Source organism: Microcebus murinus, chromosome 7, assembly GCF_040939455.1.
Source record: "Microcebus murinus isolate Inina chromosome 7, M.murinus_Inina_mat1.0, whole genome shotgun sequence".
NCBI classification, from domain to species: Eukaryota; Metazoa; Chordata; class Mammalia; order Primates; family Cheirogaleidae; genus Microcebus; species Microcebus murinus.
Genome location: NC_134110.1, coordinates 61,897,231 through 61,917,949, shown reverse-complemented (window position 1 = coordinate 61,917,949; position 20,719 = coordinate 61,897,231). Strand labels below are relative to the sequence as shown.

At 43.1% G+C, this 20,719-nt stretch overlaps 1 protein-coding gene across 2 annotated transcripts in view; it reads right to left on the bottom strand.

Moving 5' to 3' along the window:
* Window positions 1-8,890: 8,890 nt before the first annotated feature.
* Window positions 8,891-20,719, bottom strand: part of ANKRD46 (ankyrin repeat domain 46) — a 41,963-nt gene continuing 30,134 nt past the window's right edge. For both annotated transcript variants that reach the window (XM_012762029.3, XM_012762031.3), the window contains exon 6: window positions 8,891-9,803. In XM_012762029.3, coding sequence (XP_012617483.1) covers window positions 9,669-9,803 — 135 coding nt within the window. In that variant the 3' untranslated portion in view covers window positions 8,891-9,668. The remainder of the gene's footprint in view (window positions 9,804-20,719) is intronic.

Genomic DNA, 20,719 nt, shown 5'->3' with positions numbered 1-20,719 from the left:
TGAGAAGCTGGCCTGGTTATTCTGTTGAACATAAACCATCTTACAGGACACCCACGTCAGCCAAGGCCACTCTGCAACTGTGATGAAGAAAGTCAAAACAGACCTGTACTTTATCTAAGCACAGACAAAATCCTAAACATCTCCTCTCCTGGCTAATGAGAGCTGCTTCTTTGCCAAGTACAACTTTGGCCTGGATCTGGCCTGGGCTACCCTCCCTACAGGTAAGATCTGCCGAGATACGCAGCCACAGCACTGCCCCATCTCCTGACAGCGGTCAATCCAGAGCTAACCCTTGCTTCCTCGGATGCCCCTCACACCCACCTAACCAAAGTCAGAGGCCTATCAGCCCTTTCAAGCACACTTTCATTGAAATGGTTCCTCACGGTGTACAGTCTCCCTCATTGCAATGAGTAATTAGGCCAACTTGTCCAACTACAGGTTTGCAAATAAATCCCTTGGGGATTGGTTACACCGCCGGCCGTGGTTCTGTAGGTCTGCCGTAGGGCCCACTCTGCCTTCTCTTGAGCTCCCAGCGATGCCTGTGCTGCTGGGCCTGCCGGCTTTGGGCAGCAGAGGTGGTGGGCAGACATGTTGCATGCTGGAAGTGCTTGACTTTGACTGTGGGACAACCACATACCCCTGGACTGTTTTCCAGAGAAAATATGCCTGTATTTCACTTAAGCCACTGCTATTTGGGTCCTCTGCTAGCAACCCAACTGATTCATTGTCCTGTCCTTAGAAAGACACGTGGCTGTGGCTGCAGAAGCGATTGATGGGGCGTGATGGTGGCCTGGTACGTGCAGGCCTCAACCAGGTTTGGGAGATTATCGGCCAAATGTGATACCATTGAGGTGAAATTAAAAGTAATTAGAGAAACCAAGTCATTCCACTTAGAGAACTAGTGGAAAATCCCCCAATGGACCTATGCTGGCTCCCTGTGGGGCTTAGGACCAGAGGTCCCAGGGCTCCAAGCTGTCGTTCCAGCTGAGGTTGCCTGGGCCTGGCCTCCCCTCACCCTGCAGCTGCACTGCTCACCGTCCCACACCTGGGGCACCGCCTTGCCTTTGCCCTTGCTGTTCCGGTTGCCGGGGGTGCCCTTCCCCTGGCTAACCTGCCCACAGGGCTGCTTCCGGCTCCCCGATCCTTAGGGCTGGCTGGGGGCCTTTCCCCGTGCCTGCAGGGAACCCTGGGCCTTCCTCCACCATGGCCTCTTCCCAGCTTGTGCAGCGTCTATTTATTTCTCGTGTTCGCTCTCCCACTGGGCGTCAGCCCCTAGAGGGCAGGAGTCACGCTTTGTTTTATTCCTCACTGCATCGCCCACCGCAGTCCCCACACTCCACAAACATGACACGGAAGGAAGGCTCTGCCTCCCCCACAGCCTGCCCCTTAACCTCTAGCCGCCTGGGGGAAGGCACTGGAGGAGAGTGAAAAAAACCCTTCCCTGGTGTCTTCCCGTTCAGGTTATGTGAAGTCGGGGCTTGCTAAGTCGGCTTGAAGCTGTGGGTCCTATCCCCTTCCGAAACTTGGTCCCCAAGAAAAATAGGCAGACGTCTGAAAAACCACAGGTGCGTGAATTAGTGCTGAGTAAATGACCATTGAACTGAAAGTGAGGACTTATTTATATCCGGGCTTCTCGAACCTGAATACGCTTATCGTCTGGTGGCAAATGCATTCCTGCTCATCGAGGCCTGCCAGTGTTGGTGCCACCTGGGAGCCGCCCAGAAAGGCAAACCGGAACCCACCCCAGACCTGCCGATCAGAGTCTCTGGGCATGGAACCCGGCAGCAGTATAGAAACCCCAGGTGATGGAGGAGTTCCCACCTGACAAATGTGTTTTACATCGTTCTAGGTGATTGACTTGGTTTCTGATCTCATAATAGCTCCACCTCCGCTAAGGGAAGCCACTGGCAATGGAGACTGACAAACCACTGAGAGAGAGAAGTGCTAATGACAATACCTGTACGATAATGACACTAATAGTAGCAGTGCACATTTTGTATGCACAAGGGCTATACATATATAAATGTGTATAGGGAAATGTTTGTAAGGAAATAAGCTAAAATGCTTATAGTAGCTGGATAATGAGTAATTTCCCTGCTTTCTCTAGTTTAAAAATAAATATTTGTGTAACTTGTATAATAGAAAAATACATGTATTTAAGTTTTAAAACTTTATGCTCTTATCTAACACTTTAGGAGACAAAAAGGGATGTGGGTTGGGATGGCTCAGTAGCCTCAGGACACCTCAAAAACTGAGAGCGTAAGCCCTTGTCAGACAATACTGGAGGACAGGCTGACATAGGAGGTGACAATGCTATTAGGGTATTTGTTGGAACAATTTTAGTGCAAGAGACAAAAACCAAACTCAAAATGGCCTAAGCGAAATAAATGGGAAAGACAGAAAGATAGGGAGGGGAGAGAAAGAAAGAGAAAAGAGAAAAAAAGAGCAAAGTGTCAGAAGACAGAATTACAATAAATTTAAATCAATGGTCTAATTGGCTTTTATTTGTAATTATGAATTGGTGCAACATCTCCTCTAAACATTTAGAAAAGCTGCTTCAAAGCAGAAAGCAGACACGGGGAACAAGGAGCAGGTTGGTTAGAGCAGGTTCCTTCAGGTTTCTTTCCTTATAAGGGTTAAAGCAGAGGGGACTTCCTTATTCTGCTGGGTACCGCTGGCCTGTTTGGGGATTTGGGTATTATCTCTCTCTCTCCTGATTTCTGGGAAGGTCTAATAAACAACTGAGTTTCAGTTTGGCGATATGGAACTTTAGCATGAGTGACTCCATCTTGGTTTGGTCTACTGGGGCCTAGTGAGGGAGCTCAGTCCAAATTGGTGGCCTCCTATACATTTTCTTTAAAAGAAGAAAGAAGGAAGAAAGTTAGAAAGGAAGGAAGGAGGGAAAGGAATTTGCTTGTAACCAAAAAGGCTGAGTGACCCAGATGTTCTGAGATTGCTTTCAGGCCTCTGTCCGAGCTCTCCTGAGATCAGCTCCATGCTCAGACAGCCTCTGCCCTCCCTCCAGTCCAGCACTGCCTGCCGCACGTGGCTCTGGCAGGCTCGGGTTGGGTCATGTGCCCATCCTTGTGGCCAGAGAGATGTATGGCTGTGATGGCCAGGCCTGGGTCGCATGCCCTGTCCCCTACTAGAAGCACATAAACAGAGGGAGGAGAAGAGGTTCTTCCCCAAATGCAAACTGAAGTGCTGTTGTCAGAAGAAAATGATGCTGAACAGACAAAAACATAAAAATAAAATAACAACATCTGCTCCAATCCCTCAGTTTTCAGAGTTGGGCCCAGAGTTTGGACAAGACCTAGGGCAACCCCTGGCTTCCAAGAGGAGGGCTGTCGCTCGGGGCGTGAGGCGAGGGGGGTGGTTCTGACGCACGGAGATTGACGCCGTGCACTGTTCTCTGGAGGAAGCGGGAGTTTCCACGCGGTGAGTCCCCTTCCCTGTACAACCAGCTACTATCTTGATGAGAAACCCGGGGGCAGCTGGTTGAGAAGAGAGAGGTATTCTCTGAATGAGAGGGAATTTACCACCTTCCTTTCAAGGGTGACAGGTTTTCTTTGGTCACCGCAGGGTGAGGGTTGATTCATATACAAACAGACACATCTACACAGACACCATACTGCTAGCCTCTGCAAAATGCATGCCTGGAGATCACTTCTGCTGCCCAGGAGATGTCACTTTGTCACACTCTCTCCACCACCCCCACACACTGCAGGGGCAGGCACGTGGGCTGGGAGTTCCCCACTAGAGGCCAGATGAGAAGTCTGTGTGGGACAGGGATTGGGGAGGGTGGGGGTAGGGGAGGGCAGGGAGACAGCTGGCAGTGGCCAAAACCCTGCCCAGGGTCTTTCCCCTGGGCTGTCTCTTCCACCACTGAGTTTCTAACCTGGGCCTGCAAGGTCATTAATATCTCCTTCCCCTGTCCTGGGGTGCTCAGACCTACCTCTACCCTGAGCTCCCAGCCAGGCTCAGAGCTCCATCCTCCCAGAAAGGGGACAGAGGAAACACGGGGCCTCCCTGTTCTGGATTCTGAGCTGGAGCCAAGGAGCTCCATCTGCTGCTTCCTTCCTCCTGAATGCTCCCCCCAGGACCATCAGCCTGCAGTCCCTTCCAGAGGACTACAGCTGCCCTGACAGACACCTGGCCCTTTCCTACCCAAAGGAAAACACGGGCTCTTCCCCAGCCCTGGAGTCCCCCAACTGCGCTGAACTCCCGTGTGTGGCTGCGGAAATGGGAGGGGCGAAGGGTGAGCGCTGGGGAGAGAGGCACCCACTGCCGCCAGTGCCGAGGGCTTCTGCTGGACCACCAGGCCTGGCTACACTAGAAAACAATTTTTTTCCCTTGGGGCCATGGTGTTTTATTACAAAAATAGAATAAAAACTTCGAAAACAACAATCATTTCTTTCTTTTTTTTTTTTTTTTTCACATTTGAATCATCTGGGGAGCTTTATCTTATTTTTTTTATTATTTTTTTTATTTCAGCAAATTATGGGGGTACAAATGTTAAGGTTATGTATATTGCCCCTGCCCTCCCCCCAGTCAGAGCTTTAATCATATCCATCCCCCAAACTTTGCACATCTCACTCATTATGTTTGTATATACCCATCCCCTCCTCCCCTCTCCCACCTGCCCGACAACGGTAAATGTTACTCCTATATGTCCACTTAGGTGTTGATCCGTTAAAACCAATTTGCTGGTGAGTACATGTGGTGCTTGTTTTTCCATTCTTGGGATACTTCACTTAGTAGAATGGGTTCCAGCTCTATCCAGGAAAATACGAGAGGTGCTATATCACCATTGTTTCTAAAGCTGAGTAGTACTCCATGGTATACATATATTACTCTTTTCCCTGGGGCAAGTGTGATCATTTCTAATTTAATGAAAAATTTGTTATTTTTTTTATTGTTTTCTGTGAGTGAGTTACATGCAACTTGAAAAATAGTTCTTGGGGCTCCCAGTGTGAAGAGACGTGTGTTATACATGCTTCACAAGGTCCCGGGCTCAAAACTAGCATGAGTTACATACAACTCACAGGGAAGTTAATGTGCTATACTCACTCCCTCCCATTCTACCCCACATATTCTCTCTGAAGCCCACCCCAGCTAGGCTTTTGTTTCTATCATGCCATGGAAACTGCTCTCATCAAAGTGAAAGCCGTCTCCATGTTGCTAAACCCAACAATTAATTCTCATTTCTCGGTTGCATCTTATTTGACCTACCAGGAGCATTCCATACGGTCGGTTCCTTCTTCTTTGATGTACTTTCTTCCTTTGGCTTCCAGGACACTATAGGCTCTTGGTTTTCCTTCTTCCCTGGATCGCTCCTCTCAGTCTCCTTGGCATCTTCGCTCTTCACGTCGCATGCTCCAGGAGCCTCTTCTCTAGGCCCAAATGACTTCGCCGAGTCCCAGGACTCTGAATTCCATCTGTATGCTGAGAACTTCCAATACGACAGAGAAGTCCTATCTCTAGCCAAAACTTTTCTCCCAAATTCTAGCCGCATCATTCCAATTGCCTGCTTGACATTTCTCTTTGGATATTGAACAGGCACCTCAAACCCAACATGCCCACACCAAACTCCCGCTCCCATTGCAGCCCTTCCTATCTGTGCAGATGGCCCTGACATCTTACCGTTTGCTCAAATCAGAAGCCGAAGAGTCATCTTTGACTGCTCTTTCTCACACCCTGCTGGCTTGGCCTTCAAAATGTATCCATAATCCTTTATCATCTTCCCTGCTACTACTACCCTGGTCCAACCACCATGGATTGTTGGAAGAGCCTCCTTAACTGGTGCTCAGGTTTCTACGCTTGCCCTCCAAGCTTGCCTCCTGTTAAAATTGAAGGCAGACCATATCACTGAAAATCCTATAGTGATTTTCCTCTTCTCTCAGAATGAAAGCTGATGCCCTTGCCGTGGCCTGCAAGGCCCTAAACAGTCCGCTTCCCCCACCCCCTTCCCTCTGTGACTTCGCCTCCCTACTCTCGCCCTCGCTCGGTCCCCTCCAGAGGGGCTGGTCCTTTCACAGCTTCCCTGTGTCAGGCTCACCCGGGGGCCCTTGCTCCGGCTGTTTTCTCTGTCTGGGATGCTCCTCCGCCCAACCTCCTCTCCTGCTTCTACCCTTTGTGTTTGGACTTGCTCAAATCTCACCTTCTCCATGAGGCCGGCTCTGACCACAACACTGAATGTAACCTGCCCCCCCCAGCACCTCATCTCCATACCTTCTTCTGTTTTTGCCTTTGTTTCCACAGCACTCACCATTTGCTCATATACTGTGCAATCCTCATGTTTATTTTGTTACTTTCCATTGTCTACTCAAGGGCAGGGAGTCTGTACTGTTCACTGCTATATCGCAAGTCTTAGAACAGTGCCTGGCACATAGTAGTTGCCTGCTTAGGATTTATTGAATGAATTAATGAAGTTTTACCAGCAGGAGCAAACTTCCTACCTCTGGCCTGTCAGCCTAGGTCTGATGAAACTGATCCAAGAGACCACAGAGAAAATGTGGATGTGAAGGGATCCTGTCCCATCTCGGGACTGAGAAAAGACTCCAGGAAAGACTCCAGACCCTTCCTGCGTTGTTTTTGGTTGTGCCCTGTGACCTCCCATAAGCCCAGACCTCTGGTTTGCTAGGCTGTCACGGCCCACTTCTTAGAATCACATCTCACGGGGGACCTTCTAGAAATACTAACTTCCGTGACACTTGTCTATAACTGCACTGACATGTGGCTACCGAGCACTTGCAATGTGGCCCGTGCAAATTGAGTCTGTTGGAAGTGTAAAATTTCAAAGACTTAGCACAAAAGAAGAATGTAAAATATCTCATTAATACTTTTTAATACTGATTACATGTTAAAATGACACTATTTTGGATATATTAGGTTAACTAAAATATGCTGTTAAAATTAAGTTCACTTGTTTCTTATTACTCTTTCAATGTGACTGCTGGAGAATTTTAAATGACACAAATGACTTGCATTGCATTTCTATGGGATGGCGCTGGTCTATGAGGAAAAACTACTCACATCTAGAAACCAAATCCCAAGACCTTGAAAATCCACATTTCCTAAATCCAAACTGATGGCTCCTGTACTTCAAGTAATACTGAGATACAGCCAAATTCCATTAAGATAAAAGCCACTTCAGGGTTTGACTCATTGGGTTAATGAGGACCTCTTAAAAAGCTTTGGCTTTGTTTGTGTTCTTACAGCATCTTGCCGCACTTTGCCTGGGGGGCAGAACGCCATCATTAAATACACTCACGGTCTCCTCCATTTGTTCCTCGGATATTTGTTGAGCTCCCACGATATGCCCGGAAGTGGGTTAGGAGTGGAGGATTCAGAGGCAAACAAGGCTGGCTCTTGCCCCTCTTCCCCAAGCTCCCATCCTAACCCTGCACACTGGGGTGTCCCCCACCGAGACACATGTGGCTGGCTGTGGGAACAGGGGCTGGGGGCCTGACTCTGCCTGGGTGTCAGGGCAGGCGTGGGACAGGGGTGGAGCTCGGGCACTGAGCTGAGACCCGCAGTGCGGCTGCTAGTGGGCCGCCGGGTATTCTAGAGGGAAGACCCGCTTGGGGAAGGCGTCCAGAATATGTCATGGTGCCAGAAGAACGATCACATTTTGAGCTGAAGACATTTGAGACTCAACAGCTGCAGGAAGAGGCCTTTCCTGAACTCCCTTTATCTTTCTAAAAGTAAACTCCCTTTATCTTTCTAAATGTAAAGCCTTCCCAAAGAATCCAACTATCATAAACCCCTTCCCTGGGAGTTTCACAACCAGAGATTGACTCTTATCACTGAGAAGTCAACACACGTCAGCACCTGGATAACAAATTGTCATAAAACTATCATATCTCCCATCTACTCTCCTAAGGACCCATTTATTTCTCCTAAGTCACTTGTTTTCCCAGAAGTGTCCCTCTGCCCCACCCCACCCACTATTAAGATGGCATATAAACTCCAGATACTACCTGCCCCCTCAAGTCACATTTTTTTTTTGGTGAGCTCTCAAGTACATACATATTTGAATAAAAATCTACCTTTTCTTTTGCTAATCTGTCTTTTGGGAAAGAACCTAAGAGGATAGAGGAAAAGTTTTCCTCCTCAACAATGTCAAGCACCAAAGCTGCACATGGGCTGCTTGGAGATCAGCATGCTTTGCAGGCCCAGGGAAATGGGCTCTGCGTTCCAGGACCAAGCTCAAGGGGCCATTGACTCTGGGGACTGATTTGGGGGTGGAAATTAGAGGCTGTGAGAGAGTTTCAGGGAAGATCAGCTCTGAGGATCAGCTCTAAGGATCACTTGAGCCTAGAAGTTTGAGGTTGCAGAGAGTTACGATCACACCACTGTACTCCAGCCTGGGTGACAGAGGAGACACTGTTTGTTAAAAAAACAAACATATAAACAAAACCCAAAAACCCCCCCAAAACAAAAATAAAACAAAACAGAATGAAAGTCTCAGTCACCTAACTGGACCTGGCACCAGGAAGACACTAATGGAAGAAGGAATTAGGCTAAGAAGACTTTGTCCTATCTTCCAAAATTCTGTTATCTTGCTTTAGTGTTTTTATATGATTTTTTTGAAAACAGGTGGGTGAGTGAATCCAGGGGGCAACAATCTGGAACAGTGGACCCTGGTTCTAAGCTCCCCGCCCCCCGGTCTTTTCCAGCAGCGCCTCTTCTTCCTCCCTGACCCAGGGACGAAGGTCTATATTCTAGAACTGTTTATATCCTAGAATTCTCATGAAAATCGTGATAGAGTTTACCCTCTGTTTCTGCCTTTTTCTCACTGTGTTGACTGTGGGGGGAAAAAGAAAAGAGGAAGAAAAGCTAAAAGGATTCACAAGAAATTGAAAGACTAGAAAGAGAATAAGAAATGAAGACAGCAAAACAAAATGTGATTTTTAATTTGCCTTAGCAGCAACTCAGAAATGCAGGCCAACCACTTGGGAGAGGGAAGTGGGCTCAACTGTGCTGCATACTGCAGGGACGGGCTCTGGGCAGGAGACAGCTTAGGGTGAGAACCAGGGACACCGTGGCCCCAGCCAACCAGCCACTGGGTCACAGGGAGTCTCCTCAGGGAAGAAGGGGATTGTTCCGGATCTTGGCAGAACCTCGCACACATGTGTCTGCTCTCAGCAGCAGGCTGCCAGTGGGTGGGGGTGAAGAGGCCGGGCCCTTGGGCAGGAGGTCTCTTCTTCCACCGAAAGCCATTGTCTGCGTGTGAATGTGCTTTCATCAGCTGCAAACTGTATTTATGGCTTCTCGGAATTTTCCGAATGAAGTAACTTTTTTCCCCAGACCATTTTCTTCACAACTGAAATCGGATCCCACAGTCCATGGAGACAAACAAAACAGCATGACATCACCCGCCTGGGAGTTGTCATTTCAGACACCACCGCAGCCTTTTGTTCCAGATCAAATGGATGTGATTTGCCCTGTGGAGGTGGCACCTTGCCCGGGCAGAGGAGGGGATGGTTCTTTGAGCTCCGTCTTGAGAATCCGGGAGGCCAGGAGGGTGGCAGGTGCCTGGGCTGCCTGCGGGGCCGGGCTGGGCAGGAGGGGGCAGGCGGCGGCAGGTCCTTCTGCTTCCTCTCTGACTACAGAGTGGAGATGATGCTCCGTGACACAAGTCGTGACGGTGACAGCCCCACCCATTAGGGACGCTGACGTCTGTGTCCCTCCTCTCTTGGCCTCTGAGGCTCAGGCGCACAGAACACTGACCTGGAGGTTAGACAGCCTGAATTCAGCTTCGGTCTTGGGTTGCAAAGCTTACAAGCCTGCTTCCTTCCCTGTACAGGTGGGGAAGGTAAAAAATCCCAGTCATGCAAAGCTGTGCCAGGACCAGATCAGATCCTAAATACACGAACCTAGAGAGCAAAGGCTTGCTTCCCCTCTTCCCCTCAGCTCTCAACACTCACAGGAAAGGGCTTAGTAGTTCCTCAAAAGGCCTTGGCTTCCCGCAGGGAAGGTTCAGGAAGACTGGCAGGGACTGTGTTCAGTGTGCTCTTGAGCTAATAATTAAGGTATTATTTAATGAAAGCTCAAAGAAGAGCTGAAGCCATCTGGAAACCCAATCCGCCAGTGCCTGTGGGCCTGACCAATTACATGAGAACAGAAGTTGGCCTGTCTTTCAGCAAATAAATGCTCTCTAATGCAGTGCGGGCCAGAGTTTTAGGTTCCTAAAGAGGAAGTAATCATATAATTATACTAATTATTGAGAGTTACTGTGCACCAAGTTCCGCATTGAGCATCTTACACACGCTGTCTCATTTGATCCTCTGGTTAGTGTAACTATTCTCATTTAGCAGATAATGAACCTGCAGCTAGGGGAGGCGGAGGTAACCTGCCCAAGGCCACTCCATCATCATGCAGGCTCTGCATGCAAACCCAGGTCTGTCTCACTCCAAGGCCCACATGTTTAATAACAACCACATTTTTCTGCCTCCCAGTCACAAGAGGGTGTCTGTGAAAAGGAGTGCCTTGTTTATCTTCTTATGAATCTGGTACATGGTGAGGTAGGGAGACGAGTGTGTGTGTCCCTTGGGGTGCTGGAGGTGGGGTATCTCATCCTTTCATAACTATTCTTGTAATTCAAAAGCACTATGTCAACCCTCTGTTGTAACTTACTTTATCCAAAGTAAATGACCCCAAAAGAATCACATATATGTACATATTTTAAAAGGCTGGTTTTGAAATAAGTTGACTGTCTATATTTATTCCACACTGGGAATGTTATTTGAACAGTGGGAAACCAATGAACCTGAGTTAAGCTGCTGGCTGAGTAATCAGGATCCCATCAAAGACAATAAAGAATTTCAGTCAGCAGGAGAAAGGGGAGTTAGAATAATTCCTAATAAGAATGAGCCTGGTTTAATAGAAACTGTATTCTGAGCAGGTACAGGTGTTTAGTCTGGAAAAGGGCACTGCAATCCTGGAGGGTGGGGAACTCCAGGACCCTTCTAGGTATAGCATTTTCTGAGCCGGAGCATGGAACAAGGTAACTGCTTACCTTTGAAGTCTCTTCCAAGGGCAGCTCAAGGCTAGGGCAGGGCAAGCCTTGAAAAGGTCCCGAATTTGTCAAAGAGGGAATAAGACAGGACAGAGTTCCTTTACACTGGGGACTGGGTTGGCACTTTCCAGAAAGAGGATTCCAGAATGGTGACTGGACAATGGCTGCAGGTTTGTTGATTGAGGACATAGTGCTTTCCCATTTCTCGAGACCAACACATACTTTCTGAAGATCATCATCAGAAAAGTGGGTTTCTGAACTCAGCCATTAAAACATTTTTGTGATTAGGCAAAATGATGTCCCTATAGCCCTGGGATCTTACAGTGTCAGCATAATCGTGGACAACAAAATCATGAAGAACACCTACGTGCTTCCTAAACAGAAAAAAAATTCAACCAGAAAGAAAATACAAGCTTCCATCATTCTCATTTACTCTGTTAGCTCTAAGAGCAGTTCTATTATAGGAATACCTTTCAAAAGAATTTAGTAGCCGGGCGAGGTGGCTCACGCCTGTAATCCTAGCACTCTGGGAGGCTGAGGCGGGCGGATTGCTCGAGGTCAGGAGTTCAAAACCAGCCTGAGCAAGAGCAAGACCCCGTCTCTACTATAAATAGAAAGAAATTAATTGGCCAACTAATATATATATATATAAAATTAGCTGGGCATGGTGGTGCATGCCTGTAGTCCCAGCTACTCAGGAGGCTGAGGCAGCAGGATTGCTTGAGCCCAGGAGTTTGAGGTTGCTGTGAGCTAGGCTGACGCCACAGCACTCACTCTAGCCTGGGCAACAAGTGAGACTCTGTCTCAAAAAAAAAAAAAAAAAAAAAGAATTTAGTAAACATGACTACCAACATCTGAATCTTTTCTCACGAAACTCAGTCGAAACCATCCTCTTGAGTCTTACAGGGTGTGCATTTGGCATTGTAAAACTTTATAATTGGTTAAAAAGGATACACCTCCCTGCTAAATATAAACCTGAGATTGACCAGGTCAGGGGCTGTGACTCTGGGGATTTCCCTTCTCCCATCACTGGAGAGGTCTGGGTTTTCCGAATGGTTAAGAGGCTCCTATATTGAGGAGGGACTGCCAGAGTTAATGAGGTGATGCCTGGAAAGTTTCTATGGGCTCTTATAAAACCATTGCTGTCAAAAACCATAAACAGGGTTTGTAATTAATAAAGCAGTTATTAAAACTTCCTCAGCAAATCAGAAATTGTGTGATAGTATGTAAATTAGCTGACCACGAAAACACACAATTTAGTCTGCCAAGATAAGAGGTTAACATACATTGAAAAGTCCTTGTAAAGTTCCAGGTACTTTCAGATGTAGCGTCTCACTGAATAGGAGAAGCAATTGGATGGCGAAATGGGTAAGCACAAAAATCACTGGAGTGAGTTAGACATGATCTGGCTTGAAAAATGACTCTACTCCATGATTTTAGGAAACACACTTAACTTTCTAAGCCTCATTTTGTTTATGGGGATAATAACGGTATCAACCCTTCCAGGGCATGGTACAACACAGCACTGAAATAAAATAGCTATTATTTTTATTAATTATGACAAGTCTATGAGGTTGCTATTATTTGTTTGAAACGTGAAAACAGAGGTTCAGAAAGCTTATTTGTTTTCCAGTATAATTACAGCCTCCGCTATTTGATCCAAAACCGGAGCTTATCTAAAATAACCAGTAAGTGTGAATTGTTCAGTAAAGTCAAATAAAGAACTGATATCTAATTAAATATGCCTCCCTTCCCCTCAAATCAGGGGATCTACAAAAAGAAAGGAGAATCACGAAAGCCTAAGTTATAGAGTAAGAATGCAAAAGCACTTTTGGGACTAGGGAGACATGTGGGGATCCCAACATTTTATTGTTTCCTAAACTTGAATCACAATCTAAAAGAACAGACTGTGCTGGTGGAATTGGACTAACTAGGACTATCCAAAGTAAGTTACAGCTTTTTGCCAGCTTTCTGTGCCAGTGGCCTAGAAACTATTTCAAAACCTATTTTTATTTCTTAGGGGCTGAAATTTCAGGGAAACACAGTCCAGACAACTCTGACCCAGAGTCTTCATATTTAGAAATTAATCCCCAAAGAAGGGGAATAACTTTTATCATGGCAGAGAATAAACCTTCTCATAGCCCAATTATAGAAAGAAATAACTAACTCTGCAATGCACACTTCTAAATATTTGCAATTTATGATATGGAGATGTGGGAGAATTAAGCTGGCAATTATTCTTAAACCCCCAAGAAAGGAATCTGGCCTTGGGACACATACAAACACACAAGCATTTTGTAGAGCTAACACTGCACATCATAAAATTTTAAATGCATATAAAGCAATACTGTGAAAAAGAGAGAACAATGGAAATTTGCTGATATGCTTGTATTTGTAAAATATATGCACACATTAATTTGTAATGATTTCAGCAAATAAATTATCTATTTTTTTAATTTCAGGAAATTTACTATTATGCATTTCAAGTTGAAATATCTCTAGGTCAGAACTTATTTTTAAATTTATCTTTACACTAATTCAGACATAAAAAAAAAACAACCCAGGTTAAAAACAACAAAATAATAATAAATCTTAATGGGAAAAAAAAGGAGAAGAGTCCATTGGACACCCCCAAATGAGTGATTCCTAAGTGGAAACAATGACAGGTTTATCCTGAGTGTGGGTCATTTTATCTTCACACATATCTTACTGCCTTACAGACATGCTTCTAAAGATGTGGGAAACACGAAAACGTAAGGAAGAGCTCAATTAATAATTGCAAGACATCTCTGGCACACTGGAGAACCAGGCAGTGAATAAGGTTTTGTTAAACACCATCAAGCAAGGCATTTTATAACCCCAGAGCTTAAGTTTACAAATGTTCCTGCAACCACTGGTCTCCTAACTTGAGTCAAAAGTATGCAGCAGATGATGAGCTTCAAGAAATAATTATTCTTTAATAAGAAAAGAAGTACTGTGACTAGCTAATAAAAAATGCGTTAACATCATGTCTGCTATGGAAACCCTGGAGCCTTCTGCTTAGCATCCTCAAAGCATTTCCATGGTGTAAGGTGCTTTAGAGAGAAAGTGCATTATTTGGCATGAATTTTGTTATGAGAAATGGAAAGATTTCTCTAGAGAAATCGTTTATCAAACTAAGATTGCCAGGTATGGTAATCACAGCACTTTGGGAGGCTGAGGCAGGAGGATCACTTGAGGCCAGGCGTTTGAGATGAAACTGAGCAACATAGTAAGAACCCATCTCTACAAAAAATTTATATAATTAGCTGGGCATGGTGGTATGTGCCTGTAGTCCTAGGTATTCGGGAGGCTAAAGTGGGAGGATTGCTTGAGCCCAGGAGTTGGAGGCTGCAGTGAGCTATGATCATCCCACTGCATTCCAGCCTGGGCAGCAGAAAAAGATAGTAGATCTATTAATACATCCTTGGTTTGTGATGCTATTCCAACTTAAAAAGGTCAGTCAGTATTTTGCTTAGCTATTACAGAGAACATAATGGCAAGAAAGTCAATCTTTGTGCATCTAGCACCAGACACTTGTATTTTTAAATAACATTTAGAATAGCACATTGGGGTGAGGGGCAACAACGGTGTGTGAGTCAGGGCAGCATGGAAGAAGTAAGAGCAATGGACTATGTCTGGATTCAAATAACAGTCCTGCTCCTTGCCTGATGGCGGGGCCAGTCACCCGGTCCCTCTTGGACTCCCTATCCCCCTACCCAGATGACTTCTAATTCCCCCCTTCTCTAAAATTTTATGATTACAGTAACTTGTTAATGTTCATTTTTCAGCCTTCATTCAAATGATTCATCAGGATGCTAGAACAACCTAGGACATATGATTTCCAGTTTAGAATATTATCTGCTTATTCAGCTGAACTTAAATCCTTTTTGGGAACAAAGAAAGACACATAAATAAGGTAAATTTGACATTTTCATGTATGCCAGAAACCATAATTACATTCTGAATAGGAGGCAACAAAGTATTGTTTGCTATTCCAGAAGGTCAATACATTTTCTGCTGTTATGTTCCAGAAATCAACAGGTAGCTTTGTGGTAGTCCTGTCAATTCATACTAATAACTGTCTAACTATACATCCCCCATCATAATCTAAAAACAATCTAAAGGGGCCTCAATAATACAGGATAGCATAAGTGAAAAGTGAACATTTAGAACAGGAAAATAAAACTACAGATGAAAATAAAACTACAGAATGAAGTTCTAATAAACCATCGTAATGACCTATATTACAATTGCTTCTGGTGGAACCCAAGTTTGGCATTAAACTTTTTGGCATCCAATGAGAAAGAGGAATTCTACCCAATTAATTATACAGTTTCTAGAGAAAATAAAATGAAAGCAAAGTAACTGCTCAGCAGAAATGTAGTAGTTTGTGCTAGTAAGAAGCAAAAGTTCCTCCTCAGGAGTCTTCATAAACAATTGTGCCAACAGCATCCTCTGTAACTTTCCTCAGAATAGATGCAATGGATGGGTCTATGGGGTAGGAAACAATTTTCACTTCAAGATGATGGCGTCACAGTGTAATGGTGAGAAGAGACTTCAGTCCCATACTGCCTGAGTTCAAACCCCAGCTCTGCCACTTATTAGCTGTGTGACCCTGGGCATGTTATTCAAATGCTGTGTGGTGGGGGCAATAATAGCATTTGCAAACATTGAGTTAATAAGCACTGTATAGTGTTACCACTTATTAATGAAGACCTCAGTAAGAACAATCGGGGTGTGCACTGCCATAACACAGTTCAAGTACCTAGCTCTACACTGACCTGACTAGAACCCAAAGTAGATTCTAGAACAGTGTGGTCCACTGTTCTAAAAAACCATAAAGGTTCTAGATCTGCACTGCCCAATACAATAGGTACTTGTGGCTACTGAGCACTAGAAATGTGGCTAATGCAATAAAGAATGGAATTTCTAATTTAAATTAATTTAAATAGCCACAGGTGGCAAGCGGCTACTGCACTAGGCAGCACGGATACGGAAAATTTTCATCGCTGCAGAGTTTGATTGGACAGTGCTGCTCTAAAACATCCTCCAAGCAATACTCTAAATATTGCTATCAGCTAAGTTTTTAATGAATACTGGGTAATGAGGAATTCCAGACTCTAGTCCTTGACACCTACCTGGTTTGTGGACAAACCTCTGTTGCCAGATGAATGTAGACCCCTTACGCCTTGGGCTGTGGGGCAGTCTGGTTGTGCTGTGAAAAGTCCAAGGATGAACAACTGAACACAATGCCAACCTATGTGTAGCCATGGCAAGGCCAGGATCCTACCTAAAAAATGGTTTTGAATTCACTTTGGAGCACAAAGGAATGAGCTTGATCACAACGTTCTACTTCATTTAGCACAGTCCGATTTGTTTCGGCCTGAACAATTTTAAAGGGTGGTTTAACCAGATGCTTGTTTCATTTTCCCCCAATGTTCTATTAACTTTGGGAAAAGCTACTGGTGTTCCCTCCAAGCTAAATTATTTGGAAAAGGCACATCAAGATGACTAAATAAGATAAGCTGTAGTATATGTCCCAAATGAAAGGGAGTAACAATTGCTGAAATGAATAAAATGATTTCACAAAAATCATGTAATAAAAATGCAAAATAAAGGGAAAACAATTTATAATGTGTATTTCAATTTGTAAATGCTCAGGCACAACTACATTAGAAGAAACAATAAAGTCATCAATACCTATAAATAGAATTATCTTGGTGACTTAATTATCGTCAGTAGCACTGTTGTCAGTAACAGGATTTTTTGACACAGGTACAATTCTTGATCAAGTTTTGAACAAAATATAGTAGAATCTTCTCTTAATTATATGGTGGTTGTGTTCTTAAAAAATTCATGATACATTAAAAATATACCAAAAGATACCTTGTTTTAAAATGGAATTTGGTTTTAGGCTTAGATAACTAGTTTTTTTGGTTTTTTTTTTAAGCACATGAATATCCAGCAGAACATTCAAGAATCACGTGGGAAGCTGGGTGCGGTAGCTCACGCCTGTAATCCTAGCACTCTGGGAGGCTTATGTGGCAGGATTGCTCGAGCCCAAGAGTTTGAGACCAGCCTGAGCAAGAATGAGACCCTACAAAAAATTGAAAAATTAGCTGGGTATGGTGGTGCATGCCTGTAGTCCCAGCTACTTGGGAGGCTGAGGAAGGAGGATCACTTGAGCCCAGGAGTTTGAGGTTGCAGTGAGCTATGACACCACTGCACTCTAGTGCAGCTGACAAAGTGAGACCCTGTCTCAAAAAAAAAAAGAGAATCATGTGGGATATAGAGCAATTCTTTGTAGGGCTAAATTGTCCCATGTGCCGTGGGACATAAAATATCTATAGCCCCTGCCCACTAATTGCCAGCAGTCATTTCTAAAACCATTAGTCCAAGCCCAACATATGAATTCTACCACCTCCACCCTCTCCAATGACTGGTTCATCAATCCAGGTCTAAGTCAACCAGTGTATAGCATTAGTTGATTTCAGAACACGGTACCTGATGAATGTTAGCCAATAAAACAGCAGAATTTTGCTGGGGGCTTTGCAGCAAAGTTTCCCATGAGGGAGTCACAGAAAAGAGGTCTCTTCTTTACATGTTATAAATGGATGTGATGCCTGAAAATTCTGTATTTATCACAGAACCAGCTGGAGGATGCAGCCAATAAACAGGAGGGCGGAGCCAAAAGCACAGGGGAACTGAGCTAAAGAGTTTGGATTATCTTGCCTGTGGGGGTCCATCCTACCTCTTTATGTAAATAGACTTTATGTAACTGGACTTCCAGTTACATAAAACAGTAAATTTCCTATCAGTTAAACTGTTTTGAATTTGATTTTGGTTCTTGCAGCTGAAAGCACTTTGATAACAACATACACAAACTATTTCACAAGTCAAAGACTGGGGCCTGGTGTTAAAAAACACTGAAAACAAAACAAGTGAATATTGTTCCCAGACATCTATACCAAGGGGTAAACCTGCGCAGGTGACGCTGGTCGAAAGCCTGCATGCTCCTTAGGTAAAGCCCTATGCAGTTCACCTGTCAAGTGGCAGGCACACTGGGGGAGAAAGACCAGCACAGTTCTCACATGCAGCTTGTTGGGGAGAACACATGAAAGGCAAAAAGCTATTTATTCTGAAAAAATATAGCTACAGGAAAAAGAGTAACATCATCAGTATTTGTGTACAAAGAGCTCTACAGATGCTCTGTGGATAGACAGGGTTGTAAAAAATAGATTAAGTCCCTGCTCTCATGAACCTTACAATTAAAGAAACAAATTTTAAAAATACCATGTTTACAGAAAAACAGACCAAGAATTGCAAAGTAACTGTAATAAAACTGAGTATGGTAAGTGGTGGGAAATGAAGGGTACAGAAAGGGGCAGTGAGGTGTAGTTAATTATGAAAGGTGTTCTGAACACACCAGGGTTGAAGTTTGAATGTTAAAGGTTATAACACTGGGAGGACATATAAAAATGGTGCATTATAAAAGGAGGAAAAGATAAGTATATAGGAACAAGAGTGGAGAATTTAGAGATGTCCTGCTGACGTGGCATCAGGTGAGGTTCTGGATAAATATGGTTCCGTTGTCAGATTCATCACAGACAGTGTGGCAGGAGGAAAAAGCAAGCTTACAATTGAGGATAGAGCCTCAATCTGGAACCTACCACGTCCTAGCTGTTTGACCTTCAATAAACTACTTAACCTTCTCTATGTCAATTTTCGTATCTTATAAAATGGGCACATGTAGTGCCCAAGGGGGCATAAGGATAAAATGAGATGGTGCATGCTAAGTGGCCTGCATAATTTTGGGAGGTGCTTGATCACGGTAGTTATTATCACTCTTAAATCCACAAGCAATTCACTCAAGTTAGTTTCAGAGCATTTATAAGGCAAGCATATATAAAACTCAATATACTTATTATATCAGGTTTGAAAAAAAGCTTTGTTTTTAAACAGTTAATTGCAATCCATTACAAAATCCCCAAATTAAAAGAAAAACTATGATACACTAAAAAAATGAATTAAGATTAGGGGACTTATAAATACATTTATTGTTGGTATTAATGAATAATGAATGCAGAGAACAGAATACAAAAAAATCAGCACTTAAAAGGAAATATTAATCTTTAAAAATGAAATATATTTATATACATATATTGACCCATTTTGCATCTGCTTAGATTTACAAACAAATGTAAAGCAATTCCAAAGCTTTCATTCTGAATATACTTCAATTTGAGTTCTAGTGTTCTCTATTCTAAAGCAAACTATTTTTCTGCTGTATTTACACAAAGTATGATTTATTTTGTTTGTATCTAACTTAAAAGCAAGACTCTGCAAGCTGATTCTGAAGCAGCTAGTTATTCAGGAATTTTATAACAGCTCTTTAAGAGAAGATAAAACCACATGAAAGAAAAAGCTTCAATACTAGATATATAAATACAAATGAGAAAATATCAAGAAGCAAAAAGAATCACAGAAATACCAATTCTATTCTAAACTATAATTTATAATTCTAGCAAGAATTCAATTAGCAGTAGCTTAGATGCTTTTGTTCTAAAAAATAAAACCATTAGTTCTTTCTATATAATTTTCTGACTTTATGCAATGAATAATTATCAAGTCTTCATATTCTTTTTTAATAACCCAAGAATATGATTTATATACTACAAAATCATTAACAAAAGAGCCTTTCAAACATACTGCTGAAAGCTGCAATACAGTTTGGGAGCCAGATTTCAATTTACATAATATTACCATTCATAAAGAGTTTATGATACCCAGTACTATATTGTTCAGCTCTGTTAACTCAGAAATACTCCATCCGTTCTTGCCTTCAGAGAATTACTGATATGGATGGGATTAAGAAAAGTCTAAGAGGGCCTCTAAACAGGATTGCACATGAAATAATCATGAACTATGATACAACTGTGACAACACAGCTAGCTTATAGAACTGAATTTTTCACTGTAATAGCACTACACACTTGTGACAATTAAATATCAGAATCATTTTTCTCTGTTCAGTAGAAAAAAGTGTTTTCTAAGTATAATTTTAATGAACATGATACCTTTAAAATAAACAATAGGGGAAATTGGAAAATCCTTAATTTTATTTTTCAGATATTAACAAGCAATGTAGTTTACAAAAAAAAATTATTCTAAAAACAAATAAATATAAGATTTAAAGTGATCATTTTTGAAGAAAACAGCTCATTTTCAAAAATTTTGTTTGGTTTGTGACTAGACTCTAAAATATTAAAATAAACCAAACAGATTCTAACAATACTAACTTGCTATACAAGATTTGAAAAATGTACTTCAAGTTTTAAACTTTCCCCTATCCCTACAGAAAGTAAATAAAAATGGGGGCTCTTGCAAAAATAAACAAAAACAAAATCACCAACAAAAACTAATCATGTAAGAAATACTTTCGCTTTTTCAATACTTCAACTGGTCCTATATCAGAGTATGGTTTCGATAGCAAAGACTTCATAGCCTCTTCCTTTATCTACCATTTTCTAGTCATTTCTATGTTTTTGTCAACAAGGTTATGTAAAAGTTTTCCTAAGAAGTCAGGTTGAATCAGAGGTAGCATTCGGATGCAGTTCACTTGATTATAGGGTGTAGTTAGTTGAAATGAACACGTCATTATCTAAAAGGATTATGA